General features: G+C 48.9%; 1 protein-coding gene across 1 annotated transcript in view; it reads left to right on the forward strand.

Moving 5' to 3' along the window:
- Slc26a8 (solute carrier family 26 member 8) overlaps positions 1-11,105 on the forward strand; it is a 46,238-nt gene extending 35,133 nt beyond the window's left edge. Inside the window, exons 16-19 of the mRNA XM_028777051.1 lie at positions 2,356-2,733; positions 4,942-4,996; positions 5,085-5,269; positions 10,145-11,105. Coding sequence (XP_028632884.1) covers positions 2,356-2,733; positions 4,942-4,996; positions 5,085-5,269; positions 10,145-10,735 — 1,209 coding nt within the window. The 3' untranslated portion in view covers positions 10,736-11,105. The remainder of the gene's footprint in view (positions 1-2,355; positions 2,734-4,941; positions 4,997-5,084; positions 5,270-10,144) is intronic.
- The last annotated feature ends 14,170 nt before the right edge of the window (positions 11,106-25,275 follow it).

Here is a 25,275-nt window from a genome sequence, read left to right on the forward strand (position 1 = left end):
AGTAGATAGACTATGCACACACATGCAGACATAACAGTAGATAGACTATGCACACACATGGAGACATAACAGTAGATAGACTATGCACACACATGCAGATATAACAGTAGATAGACTGTGCACACACATGCAGACATAACAGTAGATAGACTGTGAGGGCACACACATGCAGATATAACAGTAGATAGACTGTGCACACACATGCAGACATAACAGTAGATAGACTATGCACACACATGCAGACATAACAGTAGATAGACTCTTGATATGGAAAGAGTGGAAACTTGAGAGAGCCATTTGAGTTTGGTATCAGCGTAAGGGATAGAAGGGGAATTGGAGAGACAAGAATCTGGAGTGGGGTTGATGCAAACCACTACATCTTTTGATAATATACATACACCCACACATGTGTGTTCCATGTGTGTGCGCATATATATATATATATATAGGCAGGGTCTTACTATGTAGCTGTAGCTGGCCTGGAGCTCAGTATGTAAACCAAGCTGGCCATGAACTCACTGAGATCCACCTGATTTCTCCTCTCAAGTGCTGGAATCAAAGGCCTGTACAACATATCTTTCTGACCTTGAACTCTTGACCCTACTGACTCTACCTCTCACGTGCTGGAATATTGTTTGAGACAGGGTATCATGGTATGGTCCAGGCTGGCCTCAAGCTCATAGTTAGCATCTGGAATTGCCATATCATGCTGAATGGTTCTAAGGTTGATCAGTCCAACTAAGTCCAGCTAAGCTTGTGCTCGATACCCAGAAGGTGTAAGATTGTTTGGAAATGTTCATGTGGTTTATCATCAAATTAGGAAGGCAATTCTCCATTAATGTGACATAAATATAATGCATATTTTCAATAATAAAGTAAATATCTTTCACATCTCTGATCTTTGTATAATACCCAAGCACATTATAATTTTAATCTTTTTCCTTTCAAGATGGTAAATAATGGTACAATTTGAAAGTTTTTATTTTTTATGTGTATACATGTTTATGTATGTGTGTATATGTGTATGTATGGTGTGTATATATGTGTATTATGTATGTGTATAAATGTATATATATGCATGCGTGCATGTGTGTGTGTGTGTGTGTGTGTGTGTGTGTATGTGTGATGCTCACATGGGTGAGAAGAGCATCAGATCTTCTGGAACTGGAGTTTTAGGTGGTTGCGAGCCACCTGACATGGATGCTAGGAACTGAACTCTGATCTTCGGTAAGAGCAGCAGGTGCTCTGAACTACTTAGCAGTCTCTCCTGCCCAACTTGAAATTAGAAATAGAAGTAGTAATGTACAGCCATCCTCTGATTATAGTCAGAAGAATATGTCTAGCTTCTAACTGCACATAAGACTTTGGATAGAGTGGCATGAACTTAGAAAGCCAGAGGCACCACATGGTGAATGGCTGTATGCTGCTGAAGTCACCGACATTGCTATTAGCTTGAAAACCAGAGCTCTCTATACCAGTAGGCTTGGCAAGGACCCTGAGACAGAAATATGTATGAGGCTCTCAGGCAGACACAACCCAGTGGAGGGTGAGGAAGAAAGGACAGGTGACAAGCCCAAGCGTCACACTCCAAATGCAGAGGCCACACTAGCACTCTCTGTGGTGCTCCCAGCCCATGGTTCTGTCCCTATGCTACACCAGCCATTCGGGTCTCTTAGAAGATGGGAGGCAGGCAGAGATGAAGACAAGCTTCTCAAGAAACCAGCCTCTATGTTCTTACGAAGACTGGATGAAAGGCTGGCCGTGCATGCACGACTGTGTGGAAGAGCCCCTGATGGGAAGCAGGTCACAGGTCTGATGATACGGTTCAGTAGTCAACAGCACCTACTGCTCTTCCTTCTAAGCCCAGGTTCAGTTTCCAGCACCCACATAAGGTGGCTCACCTACCTAAGACCACAGTTCAAGGTGATCTGTCACCCTCTTTTGGGCTCCTATATATATGTGATGTATTTGGCCTGATTGTTTATACTGTATAATGCACACAGGCACATACATACATACATGTAAAAAGGAGAGAGAGAAAGCACTTTACAGGAAGTAGTAATAAATACCAGAGACTCACTGGGACCCAGGAGGAAGGGAGGTGAATAAGGTAAAGGCGATTGCAAGTCTGCCTCACAGACAGATGTCACTGAGGACACAGTTTGGAGGAAGGTACCACGGAGTAGGAAAGGTGAGAAACTCCAATCTCTGACTGTGGCTTCAAATGCTAGTGGGACAGCCAAGCTCAAAAGGAATGATGAGGTAGAGCTTCAGGGGGAACACGGCAAGGTAGGAGGACAGGGACTTCAGCCCTGCCTGAGCCTCATCAAGGTCCGCTCTCCTCCGCTGTCCCAGGTTGCCTACACGGAGCGATATGAAAACAAACAGGAGCAGGGGTCATCCATCAACCTGATCCGCTGCTCCTACCTGGCCAGCGGGGACACCAGCCTAAACACTTCTGAGGAGCAGGTCCCCTACACGGTGTCTTCCACATCACAGAGAAATGTAGGGCAGAACTACGAGGACACGGAGAAAGCCTGGCTACCCAATAGCCCCCCAAGAAACAGTTCACTACCACCGCCCGAAAACTCAGAGAGCTTAGCACAGAGTAGATCCAGGTCGGTCATTGTGCCCTACTCGGACACGAGCGTGCAGATCAACACCCACACCATCATTCTGGACTTCTCCATGGTGCACTATGTGGACAGTCGGGCTTTGGTTATACTGAGGCAGGTAAGCACCAAGGAGACCTGGCCCGAGGCTCTGACTCTCCTACAACCCACGCTCACACACCCCATGCCCCATGCCGGTGTAATTCTCTGCACCATAGGATTGCTTAGCCATTAGAGATGGGGACACTGAAGGCGATTTAAAATCAATCAAAATGATAAGGAAATAAACCAGCTCTGATTGTTGAACTAGAGCAGTTAGGTTCCCTGGTCCTGAATCATTCATCACCTCTCAAGAAATCGGGGTCAGAGGAGCTGATTCTTAACGTCACAAAGGCAGTGTCTATGTCCTGCCCAGGTGGCACTCCCAGGACAGCTATAGACCTTTTCAGTGACCAAGCTCTACAGAAAAAGAAAAGGTCACCAAGATGGGGGGGGGGGGGGGGGGGGGGGCGGTCAGCTGCTCTGCTCCAGGCAGTGCTCTCAGCCTGGAAGAGTTAGAAGAAATGATACTTCAGGTCCGGCCCTGCCTGTCGGTCGGGCACCAGCAGGGTCTCCCCTCCTCCCCATCTCTTCTTTGTTACTGTGACTCTGTGTTACTTTGTTACTATGACTCGGAGGTTCTCTCGGAAGTCTCTCCTCCTGCTGCAGAGTGTACAGCAGGGCTGCATGGTTACTGCATGGCTTTGCTGTTTAATACCTTTTCCTCTCAGACACTTCTCTGTTCCACCCCTGTTTACCAGGCCCAGTTTAATCTTGGGGCATTCCCTCCTGGCTCTCAGGGACCACGCCCCTCTGATGGGCATGTCCTCTCTTGACTTGAAGCCTGTTTTATGACACCTTCACACTCCTGAAGAAGTCGGTGGTTCTTAAGGGCATCTGGATCCTCTTTTCTTTTCTTTTCTTTTTTTTTAATTTATTCTATGAATGTGAATACACAGTTGCTGTGATCAGACACACCAGAAGAGGGCGTCAGATCCCATTACAGATGGTTGTGAGCCACCATGTGGTTGCTGGGAATCGAACTCAGGACCTCTGGAAGAGCAATCAGTGCTCTTAACCACTGAGCCATCTCTCCAGCCCCTGGATCCTCCTTTTTTCTGGTCTGGAACTTACTATGCAGACATAGCAGGCTGACCTGAAACTCACAGGTCTGCCTGCCTGTGTCTTCCAAGTGCTGGGTTAATGTGTGCTCTGCAATGCCCGGCTCCCACGGACAGTTTAGAGTCAGGTGTATTTGATGCTGTCCCCTCCGGGAACTTTTCACCTCAGGCCGTTGGGCCGCACTAGGCTGCCTTCTTCTCGTCTTGTACTGTAGTAACTTCAGAGTTGCTCAACCCACATTCTCCAGCACTGCGTACAGGAGCAAGCTGAGCACACACACACTCCTTTGCCTTCAGTTCTCCCAGCAGCCCCAAGAACAGCCCCGGTTTTGAAGACTTGGTGCTTCAGAACGTCTGGCTTTTCCTGGCTCTTTCCACCTGCTCTGTAGGACAGTGCCAGCACCCCTCTCTTGCCCCCCATTCTTACAGAGGTGCCTTGTATTCTGGCATCCACACTTGGCCAGCACAGATGGCTTTCTGATGGAGGCAAGCCAGGATCCTTTGCCTTACAGCTGTGAGACTCATGGTCTTCGTCTATATCCTAAAGGTCTGGGCTTCCTCATTCTTCCGTAATGGTTCCATACACTCCCTGTTGGAGGGAATTATTATGTTCCACTTAACCCTAAGATAACAAACGAGTGGCTGGAGAGGTGGCTCAGCAGTTTTGAGCACTGGTGGCTGTTCTTCCAGAGGACCCAGGTTCAGCGCCCACATTGCAGCTCATAACTGTCTGCAACTCCAGGGGATTTAATGCCCTCTCTAGCCTTTATGGATGCCAGGCACACACTACACTGCAGATACACGGACTCACACACATGTACATGAGTAAAAATACAACTTTTTAAAAAAGAGGATAGCTCTTTGCATCTACCCTCTAGAGTGTTCCCGAGAGCATCATTGTCCATGTACCCTGAGGCTTCCTCATGTAGACACTCCTCTATCCTGGGAACAGCCTCCTGACAGGAATTGTAAGCAGCCTTCCCCATCATTCTCCACCCACCATGGGGGTGCCCTGCTTGGTTTCTGTGTCCCCAACTCTAGTACTCAAAAGCAGAAAGAAATACAACTGTAAGTGACACCTGATGAATCAGACCCCAGCTAGTTGGCAGCCGATTCTGCCATGCATGCAGTTCTCTGACTCCGCTCTCTCTCTCTCTCTCTCCCTGCAGATGTGCAATGCCTTCTACAATGCCAACATTCTGGTGCTCATTTCAGGGTGTCACAGTGAGTCTCCCTTTCCCTGTGAGTGTTTCGTATCCCAGGACCTCTGCTCTCAGGTGCTGACACCTGTATGTTTGGGTTTGGTTTGCAGCCTCTGTGGTCAAGTCATTTGAGAAGAATGATTTCTTTGATGAAGGCATCACGAAGGCCCAGCTCTTCCTCAGCCTCCATGACGCTGTGCTGTTTGCCTTGTCAAGGAAGTTCTCCGAGCCCTCGGATTTAAGCATTGACGAGACCGAGACGGTGATACAGGAAACCTACTCAGAGTCAGACAAGGTTGGATGATGTGGACCCTCGGGGCTTTGGGGGGTAGTAGGGAGAGGGGAGTGTGTGATCTGAAGACGAAGGATGTCCAAGAAAGGCTGGGTCGCACTTGTGCCCGAATCTGAGCTGCTAAGGATGCTCTGAGATCAACTGGTAAACGGCAGAGACCTGAGCGTTCAAGGGCCCCCACTGCCACACCGTCTGGGTGTCCCATCCAGGACCCACCCCCAGCTCAGCAGATGCCTCAGGCACATCACCCTGTGGTTAGTGTCACACCAGTTGCTAGGTACGTGAAATTCCCCCTAGGCAGACTTTAGAGCATCCCCAACCAGCACCTCTGGGGTAAGTCCTAAGTCTGGTGAGCTAGAAGACGCATCTGCCCTCCCAGGCCTGTGGCTGTTATTTACACTGTGAGTAAAGAAGGATTCGCTCATGATCAAGCAGAAGAGGAAGACACGTACGTCAGAAGTTTGAACCAGTCCTCACCCTGAGTAAAGACTTGAGTGGGCTTTGGGCTTCCCAGATGAGCGTCTGCAGGAAAACAAAACACAGATAGGCACCCAGTGTTATCTAACGGTCAGAAAGTGCTTTTAGTCAATTCTTTTGTTTTTTGACCTACTGGATTTTAATACTGTTTGCATTTTTACAACAAAAAAGTGCTACCATAAATACGTGTTTTTAAAATGCTCAGGAAACGGAACAATACAGACTTGTAGAACACAGCTCTTCTTCATCTCCTCCCCCCCCCTCCCCTCCCCTCCCCTTCCCTCCCCTCCCCTCCCCTCCCCTCCCCTCCCCTTCCATCTCCTCCCCTGGCTTTGATGAGATGTGTTAAAGGTTATATGCCTTTGTTTTACCAGAACAGTTTTCTCCCTTTCAACAAGATTTGAACATAGTGCTTCTGGCCAGCTCTATAATCTACTCTTGTTTATAAACCTCAGGCTCTTCAGGTTCACCCCCACCTGAAACAAGAATTCTCCTGAAGCCAGGCAAGATGCCTCAGTGGGTAAAGGCACTGTTGTGATGCTTGACTCCCCTGGGAAAGACTTCGGCTTCATTCAAATTCAGGTTAAATGAATTGATGCCTACTGCTGGCATAAGGGCAGCCTTAGAGCCCAAGAGCATGGCATGCCAAAGGAGGGGGTAGGAACTAAAGGAAGGTATTATAAAGCTGGACGTCACCTTTTACATCTGGAGCCCACAGCTGGGCAAGGACATTGTCTCCCTCTCCTCCGAACTTCTTCCCAGTTCCATCTCTGGGAGTGAATGCACAAAAGCAGAAAGCAAGCTGTTAACTTCACAGCAGGAGGACCGTTGTTATTACTGTCCCGTCTCCCCCCAGCCCCCCCCCACACACACAGGGTTCCTCTGTATCGACCTGCCTGTCCTGGAACTCGCTCTGTAGACCAGGCTGGCCTGTCCTCTGCCTCCTGAGTGCCAGGACTAAAGGCTGTGTGCCGACACTGCCCATCTCCACATGGTGGAAGGAGCGAACCAACATACTCCCACAAGTTGTCCTCCGACCTCCACAAGAGCACCACAGCGGACTGTGCGCAACTTGAGCGCGCGCGCGTGCACACACACACACACACACACACACACACACTACATAGATGGAAAAAAGAAATTTAAGAATTGTCTTGACAGTGTCTCTGCCTAAAGGTGACCTTTTTATGCTCAAAGGCTTCCATTGGTTCTCAAATGTCTGTGTCCATCAGAGTGACCTGAATTTGCCATTTAGGGTTAGGAGAAAGAGAGCTAGCCCTGGGTCCCAGCCCCCTGAGGTTTGTCTCAGTGGGTCAGTTGTGGGTATAAATCCTCTGCCCCAGGGACCAGCTCTGCAGGCCAGCATCACCACCTCTGAGACATCATGCTCGGCCTTGCCCACTGAAGCCTGAGTTGCCTGGTGATCTTTGGATCTTTGGGTGTATATCAGAAGCTGTTTCTAGAAGTCACTTGTAACCTGGGCTGCTTTTCTTGCTGGATATCTGGAGGTGGTAGCAATCCAGGGTGGTTCTGACCTAAATTCAAGGCTTGAGGTTTTCTGGCTCATCAATGATGGTAGTTTCCCTTTAGCTCCACCCTCAGCACACCCAGGAGCCCTGAAAGCCCCAACTTAGCAACTGGCCAGCTCTATCCAGACTGTCCAACTGCTACAGAACAAAAGCGATCTAACCTCCCCAAGTTCATACCTTGATTCTCGATTGGTGTTATTTATGGCGTCTTAAAGCAAAGGGTTTGTTGTTGTTGTTTTCTTCAAGACAAGAGTTTCTCTGTGTAGCCTTGGCTGGAACTACTCATCCTATAGACCACCATGGCCTCAAAATGAGAGACCCCGCCCACCTCTGCCTCCCAGCCGCCATGGCCAGGCTCAAGCAGAGGTTTAGGTTTTGCTTTGTTTTATGAGGGTCAAGCTTCCCTGAAGGCCCTGCTCTCACTCCCACTACAGCTGGTGCTAGATTTCAGAATCAATCTTGAAGGCCACACACATTGTAGCACCTGCTCACGCTCCACTGAGTAAGTCTTCCCCTTTTCCTGGCTCGAGAAACTATTTTCACAGAAGTATTTTATAAAAGCGCTCGTAGCTTGGCGTTGCTGTTGCTTTGGTTTTTCCCTCAGTACCACACGGTTGTGAGCAGCATTGCTTTAATACATTGGAACATTTGGTTAAGGAGTCGAGTGACATCAGCTCACAGTCCCTAACTCATGATCCCCAATATCCCTCAGGCGCCATTCCGCTCTCAAAAAGGCAAACAAAATCCCTGTCAAGGTTTCCTTGAGAATGGCCCTAAGACACAGAGGATGTTGAGATGCGTATCTTTCCATTTTTCTGTCGTTTCTAGCCAGGGACATGGGCTTTCTCTGTGTTCATTTAGTCTTTTGCCATGCCGGTCACAGGGAGGTGCCTGGCTCTCCTCATACAGACAAATCCCAGACACTCTCTGCGTCCTATGCTTTAGTGTATGTGTAGATAAATATGTATGATTTATTTTTAAGATACTATTCCTTTTTTAATTGTGTTTAAATGTTCAGCTGTGTATATGATGTGTGATCTCGTGTGGGTATGTGCTCTTGAGTGCAGGTGCCCACAGAAGCCAGAGGTCTCTGGATCCCCTGGGACAGGAGTTAAAGGTGGCTGTGAGCCCCCTGATGTGGGTGCTGGGAATTGAACTCAGGTCCCTCTGGAAGAGGCCAGTGCTCTTAACTGCTGAACTGTCTAGAAGGCTCAGCAGATAAATGTGCATAGCACCCACCACGCCTGTCACCCGGTTTCAATCTCCAGGACCTACATGGTGGATGGAGAAAGCCAGTTCTCACATATCTCCTCTGTCTCCCACATGTGCTCCACAAACACACACCCCCCATTCACACATGTGCCCCACAAACACAGGTCCCCATTCACACATGTGCCTGCACACATTGGCCCACATGCACATGCCCCTGCACATATATACACCCCATACATGCATATACACAGGTGCCCCCCACATGCATGTACACACACACATGCACCCACACACATATGTGCACACACACACGTGCTCCCTACATGCCCCCTCCAAGCATACACATATGTGTACACATATACACACTCAAAAATAAACTCAGTAGTTTTTTAATTCACGAAAATAACACTGATCTGCTGTTTTCTATGTTACCTTCCTTACTTTCATATTATTTCCTGTTATGTAAGTCAGAGTCCCCGGGACCAGGTGAGCTGAGTGGTCGGTGTTGCCTTGTTTCTGGGTTGATGGGAGAAGCTCCTGGTGGGTTGGCACTAAGGATAGGCGTGGCTTCCAGTGGGCATACAGTACTCTTCTGCTCACCTGCATTCCTTTCAGGACTTACGTTAGAAGCTGGCATTAAGAGTGCCCTCCCCCAGCCCAACATTCAAGGAGGAGACCAGAGGAAGAGCGAGCTCGATTTTGTTACTAAGCTCGAGTTACCCACGAGCACCCATGGGTTTGAGATGGTGGAAGGATAGATGGACCTGCACATCCAGGAAGCTTTAGAGCCTGAAACTCATTGCCATACAGATGGCAACACAGTCAGGGAACTACATAGACTGACCTATAGGGAAAGTGTAGGCGGAAAGGGAAAAAAGCCCGAGATGGAGGCTTGTGACATTTAAAAAGCCAGCAGAGGCAGGGGAGGCAGCAAAAGACACCACACGATAACAGGTAGGAAGGGAGAAGGAGGGGACATTGCACACTGTTCCTACAGCAGGACTTCATGTCGTGGGGTCTCCCACTATGTGACACACTCTGATCTGTCTGATATTGGGGACATCTAGAACCAGGCTGTGTCCTACATCAAGAAGCTTGGAGTACAGCTAGGGATAGGTTTGTACATGGGGCGGACAGTTGACTCACAGAGGAAGCTGGGAGCCTGGGTGGCCATCCTTGATCTGCATCTAGAATGAAGAAGACACGTATATGGAGAAGAATCCATCTCAGGGAGGAGAGAGAAGAGCTGAAGGGAGATTAGTCTAGTCGGGCAGTTCCCAGTCTCAGTAAGGCTGGGATCAAGAGAAGGCACCGCAGTCGGAGAGATGCTAACGAAGGCAGAGAGGTCAGGCTACACTCTACTGCCTTACAGGGCCCTAGATGTCAGGATCGTGTTAGGGGCTGGCAACTGAGATCAAAAAGACAAGATGTCTTGTAAAACCCAGTCTAGCTAGAAAGACCAGAGAGAGCAGAAGTTAGGGTTTGACTGAACCCAAACAAGAGCGAATGACTAAGACCCCGAGGAGATCCTCAGCAGACTAGGCAATGTTAACCCATGGCTGTCGGGCCTTAAACCCTGCTGTGTTCTTAGATTCCTTGACTGCTTGGAAGTGAAGGTTTTTGGTAGGTTTTAACCCTTCCAAATGTGTGTGTGTTACAGAACGGCAATCTGAGCAAGCTGAGACTTAAACCAGGGAGTGCCATCATAGACGGCTCCCAACATGCAAGTCCGACCTACACCAAGACCCTTAAGCCCATTAAGGATGACTTGGAGTTTGACCTAAGTCCGACCTACACCAAGACCCTGAAGCCCCTTAAGGGTGACTTGGATTTTGACCTGGAACTGGATCCCATGCTGGCTTCTGAAGAGACCAGTGGGATGGATCTCAATCTGGACCTAGACTTGGACTTAGACCGGGAGACAGAGCTGGACCCTGGATCTGAGCTGGATTCTGATACCCAGGCCAGACATGAGCTGGAGCTAGAGTCAGAGCTTGAGACAGATGCCCAGACAGAGCCTGAGCCTGAGACAGAGGAAGAGCCAGAGCTGGAGCCAGAGTCACAGAGGGAGAGGAAGCCACAGCCCAAGACCAGGGCAAGGGCTCAGAGCCCCTGGCGGAGCTACTTCACGGCTTATCGCTTTGGTTCTGCAAGCTCCCAGTCTGCAGGTACACCTCAGACACGCCAAGCAGAAAAGAGACAGCCACACACTTATCCAAACTCTCCCAAAGGCAATGAGGACCCTTGGTAGGTGACTCCAAAAAGCAGGCAGAGTATCTTGGCAAATCCTTCCTGCCCAACTTGGCATGAGATCTAGACTGGGTACAAGCCACCAGTCCTGGCTCTGTGACCCCTCCACCTGCTGACTTCCTTCTTACTGGATTCTGGGATCACACGCCCACCATTCTCCCAGGCCATGTGACTCAAGGTCGACAGTTGTCTCTGGGTTCTGTCTCCAGGCTTTGCAAAGTGCATCTTCAACAGATTTCCAGTGAAGGCCTCCCTGCACGTACTCTCTGGGAACTGTGCCAGCTTGTCTCTAAGTTTCTCCTCTCATCTGTTTCCCTTTCTCCAAAGAAATGAGGCTTGAATAAAACATGGGACCCTGCTTAACACTGAGATCTCACCTGCTTTTCTCTGTATCCTGCACCCTGTGGAAATGTCACATGGGAGGGACTCCAGAAGGGAGCCAGCAAAAGGAGACCCAGGTGAGTAGAAGCTGACACGGAAGAGGTCTCAGCACCCAGATGCAGCCAGGCTGCAGTCCTGGGACACTGGCGCCTGCTGAGCACAGAGCTTTTACTCTCCCTCTTCCCTTCTGCTGGTGTCATGGTTGTTTGGTGGCACCAACAGGAAGGAATGGTGACATTACCGGACTCTCTCCAGTCTGTCTACAGCTGCTCTTTCTTACAGATGTTCCAAGCCAACCTGAAGCCAGGATTTCTGGTAGGCCAGACTTAAAGTGTGTGATGGGTGGAGAGCTGGCTCAGCAGTTTAGAGCACCGACTGCTCTTGCAGAGGACCTGGGTTCAGTTCCCAGCACCCACATTGGGCAGCTCACAAGTGCCTGTAACTCCAATCCCAGAGAATCTGATACCCTCTCCAACGGCACCCCATACAACTGCTATACACTCAGACAAGCAGTCATCATACACATTCAGAAGAAAGAGATGAAAGTTTCAAACTGATAGATACAAGCCTCCCCGAGGACTAGGAAACGCCATTCTAGTTTTATTCAAATCCATTTAAAGTTTCTTGCTTCTCTATTAAAAATGTCATAATAAGCCGGGCGGCGGTGGCACACGCCTTTAATCCCAGCACTTGGGAGGCAAAGGCAGGCGGATTTCTGAGTTCTAGAGTTCGAGGCTAGCCTGGTCTACAGAGTGAGTTCCAGGACAGCCAGGGCTACACAGAGAAACCCTGTCTCGAAAAAAAAAAAAAATGTCGTATTAAATTAAGCCGAGAAGAGGATTACAGACCCACAGGCACACATACACTAAATCGTACGTTTGACTTCCAGTCGACTAACATGACTCCTCATGCTTGGGTCCTCAGTTTCTCTTATTGTCAGATGAAAGATGCCTTGGGCTATAGAGGTGATTCAGAGAAGAGAGCTGTTGTCCAAGCACAAAGGCCTGAGTTCGGATCCTCAGCGCCCATGAAAAAAGCTGGGCATGCCACATGTAACCCCAGCCCTGGGAGGTTGGGGATGACAGAGACAGGAAGATTGGTGGTACTCCTTAGACTGGCCACCAGCCTAGCCAAAAACATGTCAAGTTCCAGGACTGAGGGAGATGAGACACCCAGGGCCTTCCTGCGACCTCCACGCACGCGGTCACATGCACTTGTATACACATACACACACACAGTCCCACACACAACCTCATCACAGACGCAGCATATCTGTGCTACTGTTACACAAGTGCTCACTCGGTGGGCTCTGTTCCACGTACCGGACCTCCAGCTGTGGAGACTCAGAGGGCCATCCTGTGACTGGAAGGTCATGTCCAGAGTGACCCTGCACATACAAAAAGAGGCACACACTGGTCGTCATATCTCTTGGGAGGTGAAGCAGGAGGAGGGTCATTGGAAAACAGCCCAGACCACTTGTCTAGTTGTAGACCACCCTGGTTACACCATGTTGGTTGTCAACTTGAGAGAATCTAGGTAAACGTGCCTCTGGGGCCTTTCCAGAGAGAACTAACCAAGGGGGAGCCCTACCCCCAGAGTGCACAGAAGCCTCCAGCGGACAGCCCAGATGCCGAGAAGTGTGGCTGTCTACCTTCCACCTCCTGCGCGAGCCTGTGTGCTGTGCCACCAGCCTCTGCCGCCTCCGCCTCCAGCTCCCCTGGCTTCCAACATGGATAGACTCTAGGAATTCTGCAGACCTTCAGCCCCAGATCCTGACCATTAAAAGGCGTCGATCCTCATGGACTGAACAGCACCGAAGATACACAGCCACGGTTGGCCCACCCTCCCCTGCCAGTTAGTAAGTCAATCTAATAAATCCCGTGTGTGTGTGTGCACACGCGTGCCTGTGTGCATCTGTATGCATGCATGTGCATGCATGTGCTCTATCGGTTCTGTTCTAGAGAACCTCACCTAATATAGAAAGCCTAAAAATAATCATTCTGAGGAGGTGGGATATCTATATTGGTTTCACGTTGCTGTAATGAAGTATCTAAAGCAGGTCTCCTAGAGACACTGACTGGGCTCGCAATTCTGGACATCTGAGTCCTAAGATTGGAAGGCTTCGCTGCCCCGCTGTCTGAGGAGGGTCTATCCACATGCAATGCCACATTAGAGGGACCTTGTGTGGAAGGAAGAAGCCAGAGGCCAGTGGTGGGAAAACCAGCTCTTACAACAACTCACCCTCAAGGAAGTTCAGGTCCCTTGAGAGCTACCCTAATTCCAAACGCGAAGGTTTTCTTTTTCTTTTCTTTTCTTTTCTTTTCTTTTCTTTTCTTTTTTTTTTTTAGTTTTTCGAGACAGGGTTTCTCTGTGTAGCCCTGGCTGTCCTGGAACTCACTCTGTAGACCAGGCTGACCTCGAACTCAGAAATCCACCTGCCTCTGCCTCCCAAGTGCTGGGATTAAAGGTGTGCGCCATCACCACCCGGCAAGCGAAGGTTTTCAACCTGTGGGTTGCAGCCCTTGTTGAGGGGAGCACCGAATGATCCTTTCGTGGGGTCGCACATTAGATACCCTTCACGCTGGATATTTACTTCACGATGCACAACGGTAGCAAAATTACATTTATGAAGTTATGAAGCAACAAAATCTTATGGTTTGGGGGTCACCGCAACACGAGGCACTGTTTTAAAGGGTCCACTCTATCTTTATCTTGGGTAGTGTCTTCGTTTGGGATTTACTGCTGTGAACAGACACCATGACCAAGGCAACTCTTATACAGGACAACATTTAATTGGGGCTGGCTTACAGGTTCAGAGGTTCAGTCCGTTATCATCAAGGCGGGAGCATGGCAGCATCCAGGCAGGCATGGTGCAGGAGGAGCTGAGAGTTCTACATCTTGATCCGAAAGCATCCAGGATAAGACTCTCTCTTCCACACTGGGCAGAGCATAGGAGCCTCAAAGCCCACCCCCACAGTGATGGACTTCCTCCAACAAGGCCACACATCCTAATAGTGCCACTTCCCATGGGCCAAACATGTTCAAAGCACCACAGGGAACAAGTTTCCAACACATGAGCCCATGTTTCCCTCTCCCTCAAAGAACATCCAAACCACAGCGGAACCCAAGTCACCAGATTCATTCTTTTGTTATCTCAACATCCTGACCCCCTACTGTGTGCTAGGTACTATCCCTGGAATTGAAGATACAGGATAGAACAGGCAACAGTTACAAATGGTGATGAATGAACCCTGGAGATAGCTGAGGCAGTGAAGTGCTTCCTGGGAGTGATGACACAGACGTGTCATCCCAGCCCCAAGGAGGCATAGTAAGTTGCATTTCTGAGGCTTCCTGGCCTTCCAGTCTAGCCTACTCAGTGAGTTCCAGGCCAGTGGGAGTAAAGGTGCATGGTACTTGCAGAATGACAGCCAAAGTTGTCTTCCTGCCTCTACACACACACAAATGCAACCGCACACACGAATATGGATAACTATGCACACAGTTATCTTTATACATTGTAACAGTTGAACTAAGGAAATGGCTCAGGCACAAGCACAAGGGCCCAAGTTTGATTCCCAGAGCCTGTGTTGAAAACAAATGGTGGCTCACATTTGATTCCAATGCTGGGAAGAGGGACAGAAGGATTCCTGGGTCTGACTAGCCAGTCTTAGCCTGACTGAGGCTTTCAGACTGATGAGAGACCCTGTCTCAAAAAAGCAAAGAACAAGATAGATAGAACAAGACACACACACACACACACACACGCACGCACGCATGCACGCACGCACGCACGCACACACACACATACCCACCCTATATACATTTCTCTCATAGAAGTTAAGAAAAGCCACCTGGGATACCTTCTGGCCCTGTTGCACCTACCCCAAGCCCTCTCTGCAGCTCCCAGGTCTGCAGGTTTTTCCCACAATCCTTTCCCCCCTTACTGAATTAAGATGTCAGGGAATCAGCGGAAACTGTACCATCCTCTTAACTCTCCCTAGCTTCTTAGGACTCCCCGGTCTGCATCCCTGATCGATCCTGGCCCAGCTGTATCATCAGATGTCTTCACCCAAGGTATGTGTCGGCGCTAGGCCTGTGCAGGGCCTTACACTTTCCTGGGGTTTCCCAGGGTGGATCTTTTCTCTGGGGGAGATCATGACCTGGGGGAGGGAGCATAGCACACTGGGACCAGGCTGCTGGGTGTCCTGACAAGTGTCAAAGAGAAGGGGAGTGAGGAACTGGGGGGTAGGACAGGACTCTGGGTGCCCCAGTGGGAGAAGCCTCCTTGACAAAGGACTTACAGGAAATGTGGTTCGGGGACCACAGATAGCAGTGAGCTCCTTAAAGGCCACCTACACCGAGCTGTATCCACCAGTTTCCATTCTGTCTTAGAAATGGGTGTCTGTGACAGCCTTGCACACGTTATCAAGGGTGCACATAAGACAGTGTTGGAAAGGACCTCCCCACCCCCACCCCCACCCCCACCCCCACCCCCACTCTCCTGGTCCGCTAGTTTTCCCCATGGCCCTCTCCTAAGGCTTACAGGCAGGCCAAAACAATAACCCTTTACCACATGCCCAGCTCTGGAGTAAACACTTTTCCAGAACTGAGCACAAGGTGTACAACATTGCAGTGGCCTAGGGTGAGTATTCCCCAGCCTTCCTTCTAAGGAGCAAATGGTCCCAAGTTCTCCCCTGGCCTCCTAAGTCTTCCATCTGATCCTCTGTTTACTGTATGCCACAGCAGGAACTCTTGGGCAGGTAAGAGGGTTATGTCACCAAAGGAGAAGGGTTGGGACTAAAGACATGGCCTGTTTGCACAGGATGGCATAGACTCTGTATAGGCACTGTGTATGCATAATGTCACTAAGAATTCCTGCCACCTATTAGAGCCTCACTCTGTGAGGCTTCTCCCTTTGGGAAAAGATGCCTTTGATACCTCTGGCCACAGGTGTCTTTCAACCCTGTTTGCTTGAGATAGACTTTTTCTTTTCTTTTTTCTTTTTCTTTTTCTTTTTTTTTTTTTTTTGATTTTTCGAGACAGGGTTTTTCTGTGTAGCCCTGGCTGTCCTGAAACTCACTCTGTAGACCAGGCTGGCCTCGAACTCAGAAATCCGCCTACCTCTGCCTCCCAAGTGCTGGGATTAAAGGTATGCGCCGCCACTGCCTGGCTGAGATAGACTTTCTCACTGGCCTGGAACACATTAAGTAGGTGAGGCTGGCTGACCAGGGGGCCCCAGGAGTCCCTAGAGCTGGCATTACAAGTATGTATCACTTCCAGTTCCAGCCGTTGCTGCTGCTTCTTCTTCTTCTTCTCCTTCTCCTCCTCTTCCTCTTCCTCCTCCTCCTCCTCTTCTTCTTCCTCCTCTACTTCCTTTTCTTCCTTCTCTTCCTCTTCTCTCCCTCTTCCCTCCCTCCTACTTATTTTATGTGTATGGGTCTTTTAGCTACATATATGTCTGTGCACCACATGCGTGCCTGAAAAATGTGTAGGTCAGGAAAGGGCATTGGATCCCCTGAAACTAGAGTCCTAGACAGTTGTGAGTAGATGTGCAGATACCAGGAGTCAAACCCAGGTCTCCCGGAAGAGCAGCCACACTCGTCCCGACTGCAGTATTGCTTCAACTTTCAAACAAATAAAACATGGTTTCTGGGGATGGGATTGAACACAGATCCTTCTGCTTGCAAGGCAAACATGTTACTGACAGAACCATCCTCCAATCCTAAATCAGTACACAGGTACCTGTGTGGCCCCAGGAGCACCCATACCCTCTCCTTCCAGCGCCCCTGTGCTCACTGAGAGCTTCCTAGGATGGTGGAAAAGACAAGACAGCTCAGTGCAGGAACACAGGACTGGTGACTTGGTAACTGGGCAAATCCTGTTTGCAAGTCTAGGGCTGCTAGTCATGGATTTGAAACACGATTCAACAAGGGCCTCGAGGAGTTGTCAGCCGAAGGTCATTAAAATGGGTTTCAGAAGATTGTGACTTGGGGCACAGTACCCAGATAGAGTCCTAAGAGAACTGGGATTAGGGGCTGACAATGTGGCTTAGACGGTAAAGAAGTTTGCTGCCAAGCCTGAAGGTCTGAGTTCAATTCCCAAGACCTGCATGGTGGAAGAAGACAACTCACTCCCACAAGCTGCCCTCTGAATCAATATATATATATGTGTGTGTGTGTGTGTGTGTGTGTGTGTATGTATATATATACACACACACACAAACATTAAAAAAGGTTACTGTTCCCAAAGCCCAACTGTCCAAATTCAAGCCCTGCCTTGTTGAGCTCCTGTGACCTTCGGTTTCTCATCTCTCAAACACAGATGACAGTGACAGTATCTATCTCCATGACAGCTGAACACTGAGCAACATTGTTTAGAAAAGTTATTACAGAAGATGTTGAGGAGCACAGAGATACGCCACAGCATTTTTCTTTTTTTCTCTTTTCAGTTTTTGGAGACAGGGTTTCTCTGTGTAGTCCTGGCTGTCCTGGAACTCACTCTGTAGACCAGGCTGGCCTGGATCCGCCTGCTTCCACCTCCCAAGTCCTGGGACTAAGGGTATGTGCCACCATCACCGGGCCTGTGTTTTTCTTTTCAGCTGCTCACAGCCCTTAGTCCAAAGTGTGGAGTCTAAACGTTTGACACATGGCAGAAGTTATCTGAAAATAAGAAAGGAAAATAAATCCAACATTGTATAGCAGGAGCAAACAGCAGACCCATACACATAAAATAAGAAAAAAGAGGGAGGGAGGGAGGGAGGAAGAGGAGGAGAAAGAAGAAAGAGAAGGAGAAGAAGAAGGAAGAGGAAGAATTGAAATCAGGCCAAAATATGCAAGCCATGTGGGACATCTCTGTGAATGTCCTAAGCTGACTTGCCCATGCCTCTGAAACTACTGAGGGAATTAAAGCCCAGTGGGTGCCATCTCCAGTGCAGAGGGATGGTCTGGGTGCTTCATGTGCTCCTCAGAAACCGAAACCGGGAGACACCAGCTCAGTTTAATTGTTCAAGTCAACAAGGCCCCTTGGACACACTTAGCATTAACACAGACCAGTGTCTGCCAATCTCATTTCTTTCTTCTTTTTTTTAAGATTTATTTGTTTATGTATGTGAGTACATGTTGGCTGTCTTTAGACACAGCAGAAGAGGGCATCGGATCCCATTACAAATGGTTGCTGGGAATTGAACTCAGGACCTCTGGAAGAGCAGTCAGTGCTCTTAACCACTGAGCCATCTCTCCAGCCCCGCCAATCTCACTTCTGAATGTTTATAATTCATCTAAAAGTATGCATTCATTCTTGGAATTGAGGCAAGAAAGACCTGTATTTTAATATATTATCTTTTTCTTCTTCTTCTTCTTTTTTTTTTACTTAAAATGGGGGGGAGTGTGTCTCACTGTAGCCCTGACTGACCTGCACCTTACAGAGATCCGCTGCCTGACTCTGCCTCAAAAGTGTTGAGTCTAGGGCTGGAGAGATGGCTCAGTGGTTAAGAGCACTGACTGCTCTTCCAGAGGTCCTGAGTTCAATTCCCAGCAACCACATGGTGGCTCACAACCATCTGTAATGAGATCTGATGCCCTCTTCTGGTGTGTCTGAAGACAGCAACAGTGTATTCATATATAATAAATAAATAAATCTTAAAAAAAAAAGTGTTGAGTCTAAAGGTGTGCACCTGGGGGAAAAAACCTGTATTTAATAAATTAATTCTTTATGGTGTTTTGCCTGCATTCATGTCTGTGTGAGGGTATCGGATCTCCTGGAACTAGAGTTACAGACAGCTGTGAGCTGCCATGTAGGTACTTGGAGCTGAATCTAGGTCCTCTAGAAGAGAGGCCAGTGCTCTTAACCACTGAGCCATCTCTCCACCCCTCTCAAAAACCTGTATTTTAGGTGAGGATGTACAATGTAGATGCTTTGGTATTTGCAGAACTTCAATTAGGGTCCAGGGTGTCCCTTCTATAACACAGAAGGAATGTGCTTGAAACATTTTTCCTCCCCTAGATTTCTCTTTTTCTTCTTCTTCTCTTAAATTGCCATTTTTAAAAGATTTTTTTTCACTTATATACATGAGCACTCTATTTGCTTGTATATCTGCATGACATAAGACAGCATCAGACAGACGATCCCATTACAGATGTTGTGAGCCACCAAGTGGTTGCTGGGAATTGAACTCAGGACCTCTGGAAGAACAGCCAGTGCTCTTAACCACTGAGGCATCTCTCCAGCCCCCTTAAATTGGCATTTCTAAGACTGGTGAGATTGCCAGACAGTGCACATCTTTAATCTCAGTACTTGAGAGGCAGAGGCAGGCAGATTTCTGTGAGCTTGAGGCTAGCCTGGTCTACAGAACAAGAGCAAGTTCCAGGACAGCCAGGGTGCTACACAGAGAAGCCCTGTATTGATAAACAACAGCACTGAAGTGACTGGAATGTGGGCTTGCTTCTCATCGATACAGTATGTGCAAAGACCTTGGTTGACCTTCAGCGCTGAACAGAAGCTTCAGGACCACCCCAAGAATCATCAAAAACAGGGGAGCCCTCACCACTGGAGGGTAAGCTGGTTCAGCTTGCCGGCTGGTCAGTTATTCCCAAGCCAAGAGTAAGGAGCAAATTTCCTGATCAGAAAGCATTGGCAGCAAAGTGATTGTCTGTCAGTCCTGCAGAGTTCACTGATGGCCCTTTTAACTAAAAAAAAAAAAAAAAAAAAAAAAAGTGTGTATATGTATATGTGTATTTAGGGGCACACACCAGTGTGTGGGGCTCAGAGAACAACTTGTGGGAGCAGATTCTCTCCTTCTACCATATGGGTTCCTGGGTCATCAGGCTTGGCAGCAAGCACCTTTATACCTGCTGAGCCATCTTGTCAGCCCAGTGATAGCCCTTTCTAACACCTGCTACATAGATTACCAAGCAACTCCTCCCACTTGGGAAGCCCCATCTTATCTGTAATTGGAGATGAGTCCTTGGACCTCACATGCCAGGCCAGAAGCTGCCTTATTGCCAGCCTTTTTCTCCCCCCACTTTTTGTTTTGAGAAAGGGTCTCTCAAAGCTCCCCGGGGCTGGCAGCCCTCCTACCTCAGCCCCTCAATTAGGTGGAATTACAAGCCTGCCACACACACCTTACTGAAACCCTGTTTAAGATAACCAGCTTGGCCGGGCGGTGGTGACGCACGCCTTTAATCCCAGCACTTGGGAGGCAGAAGCAGGCGGATTTCCGAGTTCGAGGCCAGCCTGGTCTACAGAGTGAGTTCCAGGACAGCCAGGGCTACACAGAGAAACCCTGTCTCGAAAAAAACAAACCAAAAAAAAAAAAAAAAAAAAAGATAACCAGTTTGGACATGGCTCAGAGCCAGCTAACCAAGTACAGGGCAGAGTCCACCTCCCGTGGTCTGCCGCCCACTTTGAAGGTGACACAGTTGTGACTGAGTCAACCGGCTGTTCACGCCATCATCATCACGGCACCCCAAAAGACAACAGTCTAGGATCTCAAAGAACTGAGAAAACAGGTCCTCAGAGCTGTATTCCGTCTGCCTTCTAGTGACTATTTATCAAACGTGTGTCTGTGTGTGTCTGTGTGGTCCCTCCCCATCTGCCCCACGGCACACGAGTGAGGTTATTGCAGAAGCAAATCCTTCCGTTGGCGCTTCCCAGGTAGGCATTATTCCCAACCAAAACAAACAAAACCCTAAGAGCAGGGTGTGGTCAGCTCAGGTTACTAGGCAACAAACACCCTCTGCTGCCTCCCTGAGGTGTTGTGGGGCACCACAGTCTGCAGCCTCCACACACGTTTCTACTGTTTCCTCCCTATTCCTCCACTCCCACCCCACCCAGCCAAGGCCTTTATTCCTCCATCTTCCCCTCTTCCATGCCTCCAACCCTTCACCAAAGCTCATTCCCCGTGAGCTGCCTTGGGTGTAGCCACCTCCAGGACAGGCTTGACTGGCTAGTCTCCACTTGCCTAACACCGCTCTCCACCCTGGTAATAGGGTACACCCCCTTCTAACTTTAGATGGATTTCAGCAGTGAGAGCCACTACCGGAGAGCAGGAGAGGAGAAAGACACCGGGTGTTCATTCCCCTGCCGTGCTTATCAAAGGGCACAGCTGTTATCGTTCCCGGAGTCGTCAAGCAGAGCCAGGGCAGCCACTGGCAGCCCCAACAAGCCAGCCTCAGCCGCCCGTCCTCAACAGCCAATCAAAGACTCAGAAAAGGGAGGTCCATTCGATGTGGCCACACTGAAACGAGAAACAAAGAGGCCCGGTGACCCTCAAGTCCATCTCTGGGACTCTTGATGTGAGGTTTAGGTTGAATGGAATCACGAGGTACGCAGAGCCACATAGCTGGGCAGTCCAGGTCAGAGTGTAACCAGGTCAGAGTGTGGCCCCGCCCATCACTGACCCAATGCGGTCTGGGCTCCCGTCTGCCCTGCAAAGTGGTCTGGCTGTCGTCAGGACCCCGTGAAAATGTTTTCCCAGAGGATGAATTTTCCTCTAGCTGTTACCAGGCTCCAGGGGGTTTCTTCTCCCAGCATAAGATTTCTGGGGAAATTCCAATTCCTTGAGACTATTGTTTCAGTAGTAGGACGGGCAAAGGGAGGGACACAGCCTTTATCTCTCCCCGTCTCTCTCTGCACACACCCACACCCGCTCCCAAGATATCTTGTAGCCCAAGCTGATCTCAAAATGTGCTGTGTAGCTGAGAGTGACCTTGAGTTTATGATCCTCCTGCCTGCACCTCCACATGCTGGGATTACAGACAGGCATTTACCACCACACCAGGTTTATGGGGATCAAACCCAGAGCTCTGTGTACACTGGGGAAATATTGGGCTACATCCCCACAAGAATGTGTCTTTAGAACATCTTCTTGTTATCGGGAGCCCATTCTCTTACTATTACAGCTTTGTTCTGGATTGAGACAGAAGGAAATAGTTCCCTCCAAGGGACCTCCAAGGAAAGGAGCTGAGAGATTCTCCTTCCAAGCTCTCAAGACGACCCCACCCTGTCAGCACCTGCTTCTGAGGGAGCATCCCCAAGCTTCTAGCTTCCAGAATTTTCTGCTGTTGACACCATAGCCTCGGCTTATTCTAGCGACTCCAGCAAACTAATATAAGCTCCCTCTGGATTCTAGAGCTGCCTCTTTCTCCTGTCCCTCTAGGTCTGGCTGGACTGAAAACTCAAGTTGATTCTGGGTCCTTGCCACCTCAGCATCTCTTACTGGCTTTTCCTTAACTCTATCCACACCTCCATCCTTCCATTAATTTATTTACCTTCTATTATCCTTATGTCCACAAAACTGTCACAAAGGCAAGTAAAGTCTCCTTTAGGGCTCTCCATCTATGCAGTGAGACTTTTCTGTCAGCAGAAAGTATCTCGGTATAGCTTTGGTTTCTTTGTTGTTTATGTTATCTGGTAGGATGAGGGGACACCATAGGGGTCTTGCCACTTTGGATTTACTCTGTATTTAGTGTAATATTTTGTCACCTTCAAGATAAAAGAAATCTGAGCCAGGTATGATGGCTCTTGCCTTTAATCTCAGCCCTGAATAGGCAGAGGCAGACAGATCTCTGTGAGTTCAAGGCCAACCAAGGCTAGTTAGTAAGATCCCAAATCAAAACAAAAAGAGTTAGAGAATATAGCTGGGTGTGGTGCCACACACCTATAAACTTAATACTCAGGAAGCAGAGGCAGAAGGATGCCTGGAGTTTGAGGATAGCCTGGACTTCATAGCCCTATCAGGAAGGACCCATCTCAAAAGACCAGGAACAAGTAAAAAGGACAGAGAGTGTTGGACTTGAGGACACATGTGCCTTCAGGTTTAAATGATCAGTTTTAGAAACTGCCTCAGCAGTGTAGGGGGAGATTACAAGAACAGTCTTTGCAAGTATGTTACTTCAAGAGGAATGGGATGTTTTTCAGAAATTAAATCCTGACACCGCCCATGAGCAGCCAAAAATATATGATGGCTTTTGCTGTCTGAATAATTCCACTTTTAAAAAGACTTGCAGGAAAAGGAGGAGGAAGCATATGTACCCAAGAGGCAATGGATACCAAAAAAAGAAACAGCCACCACTCTTTGAGACAGGGTTTCAAGTAGCACAGGCTAGCCTTGAAAGTCTATGTGGCCGAGGATAACCTTGAACTTCTGGTCTTCTTCCCCCTATCTCCCCAGGGCTGGGCTTACAGACATATACCACCTCAGTTCTACATACCTCAGGTCATCCTGTTTGCTAGGCACTTCATCCACAATAGCCCCAATAGCTACTACTATTGAATACTTTCCAGAAAGGTCAAGTCCAGAAAAGGCAACCTTTCTGAACTGGTGGTGAAGAGCACAGGAAGGTAAGATGGTTTACAAATATAAATTAAGAAGCAGGAGCCAGGTGGGTGGGTAGCACATGCCTTTGATCCCAGTACACGGGAGAGGCAGAAGCTGGTGGATCTCTGAGTTCAAGGGCCAGCCTGGTCTACAGAGTGAATTCAAGGACATCTAGGACTACAGAGAGAAACTCTGTCTCGGAAAAAAAAAAAAAAAGCAAAAATGGAACCAGCTTTATTTAGGATAGAAACGTGAAGGTAGAAACTTAGGTGGACATTCATAAATATCTCAGCAAAAGTTTGGAGACACAGGCATGAGACCCCAGTTATGCTAAGGGTGTAGGGGAAAACACACAGCGGGGTGTGTGTGTGTGTGTGTGTGAGTGTGTGTGCACGCACAGATGACCAATTTTGAGAAATCAGACCAGTGACTTTTACATGGGCACAGGAAGAGAGTCAGAGATTCTGAACTGAGCTTGTTCCTGCCGAACAGGTGGTCAGCAAGAGTCGATGGGCAACTAGAGGTGACCGAGTCACCACACGCTTGCTGATGCCATCTGCAGCAAACACCTGGAGTGTGCATGTTCGTGAGGAGGCCAGGGATCAGCTCCTGGAACTGATGGTGTGAACTGCCCTACAGGATGCTGGGAACCAAACCCTGGTCGTCTCCAAGGGACCTTAACCTCTGAGCCATCTCTCCAGCCCCCTGGTGGTCATTTTACCCACCTACTCTAGGGGGTTGGCTTGATCCTGAAAACCTGACCCAGGTGACTTAGCAATGAAGAAATGACAGGCGCCCACACAAAGAAAAACTGGGATGCGGTGGCGGGTGGGCTGTGTTCACTACAATGGGAGGTTATCTACTGTGCAACTAAAAACAAAGAAGCATCTATTTCACACAGCACAGGGTTAGTTAGCTAGTCTCAGGGGAGGTCTCTGTAGGGGAGCAGTCTCAGGGAGTAAACATCGAGGATGAGGAAGCTGTGGTTCAAGGTGATCCTACCTTGTGGCTTTCTGTTGTTACAGACACTGGTCAATTCTTAGTAAACACTTGTACAACCAGAGGAAAGCTGAGTCACAGCAGGCTGCACTGCTTCCTTGCCTATGCAGCTGTAGTCAACACTTGGAATGTGTGTGAGTGTGTGTGAGTGTGTGTGCGCACACTTTGTAGGCCTTTGCCATCCCTTTGAGCCTCGTCTGGGGAAGGCTTTACTGTCTCCATGGGCCTGAGACATCAGGACCCTTGGCTGGACCCCTGTCAGCAATACACATTCACTCAGAATTTCCTCAGCTCCCCACAGAGGTGGGGTAGAGTGGGGTAGAGGTGGGAGTTTCCTGGGTTAACACAGTCCCAGACTCTAGGATGTAAGGTGTTTTCTGATCCTATTCCCGTTGAGTCCCAAGTTTAAAGTAGAAAGCAGTTTTCTTCGGCTGACAAGCGCTGGCCTCTTTCACAATAAACCCAGAAATGCCATCCTTCGGGTTCCGTGCAGCAGACGCTGTGATCTGCATGTCCAATTCCGCCCCTGCCTATGTTATACCCGCAGTCACTCTTGGCACCAGTTTCCACCCACAAGTTTTCCAGCCTGGGCCCTTTTGCTCAATTGATTTTTTTTTTCTTTCAGGAATGCTTGACATCTCCTTCCCCACCTATGAAAATCCTACACATTTCCCAACACCCACATCAAACGTGGTGGCCTCATCCCTGCCTGGACTGATGAGCCTGCTTTGCTAAGAAGGCTGTGCCTGGGCCCCCAGGCTTGGTCTGTGCTCAGGTGTGCTCACCCTCCTTTCCCAACCAAATGATTCCCCGCCTGTCTTCCCTCCTTCCCTCCATGCCCCTCC

Source organism: Grammomys surdaster, unplaced genomic scaffold, assembly GCF_004785775.1.
Source record: "Grammomys surdaster isolate TR1022 unplaced genomic scaffold, NIH_TR_1.0 277, whole genome shotgun sequence".
Classification (NCBI taxonomy): domain Eukaryota; kingdom Metazoa; phylum Chordata; class Mammalia; order Rodentia; family Muridae; genus Grammomys; species Grammomys surdaster.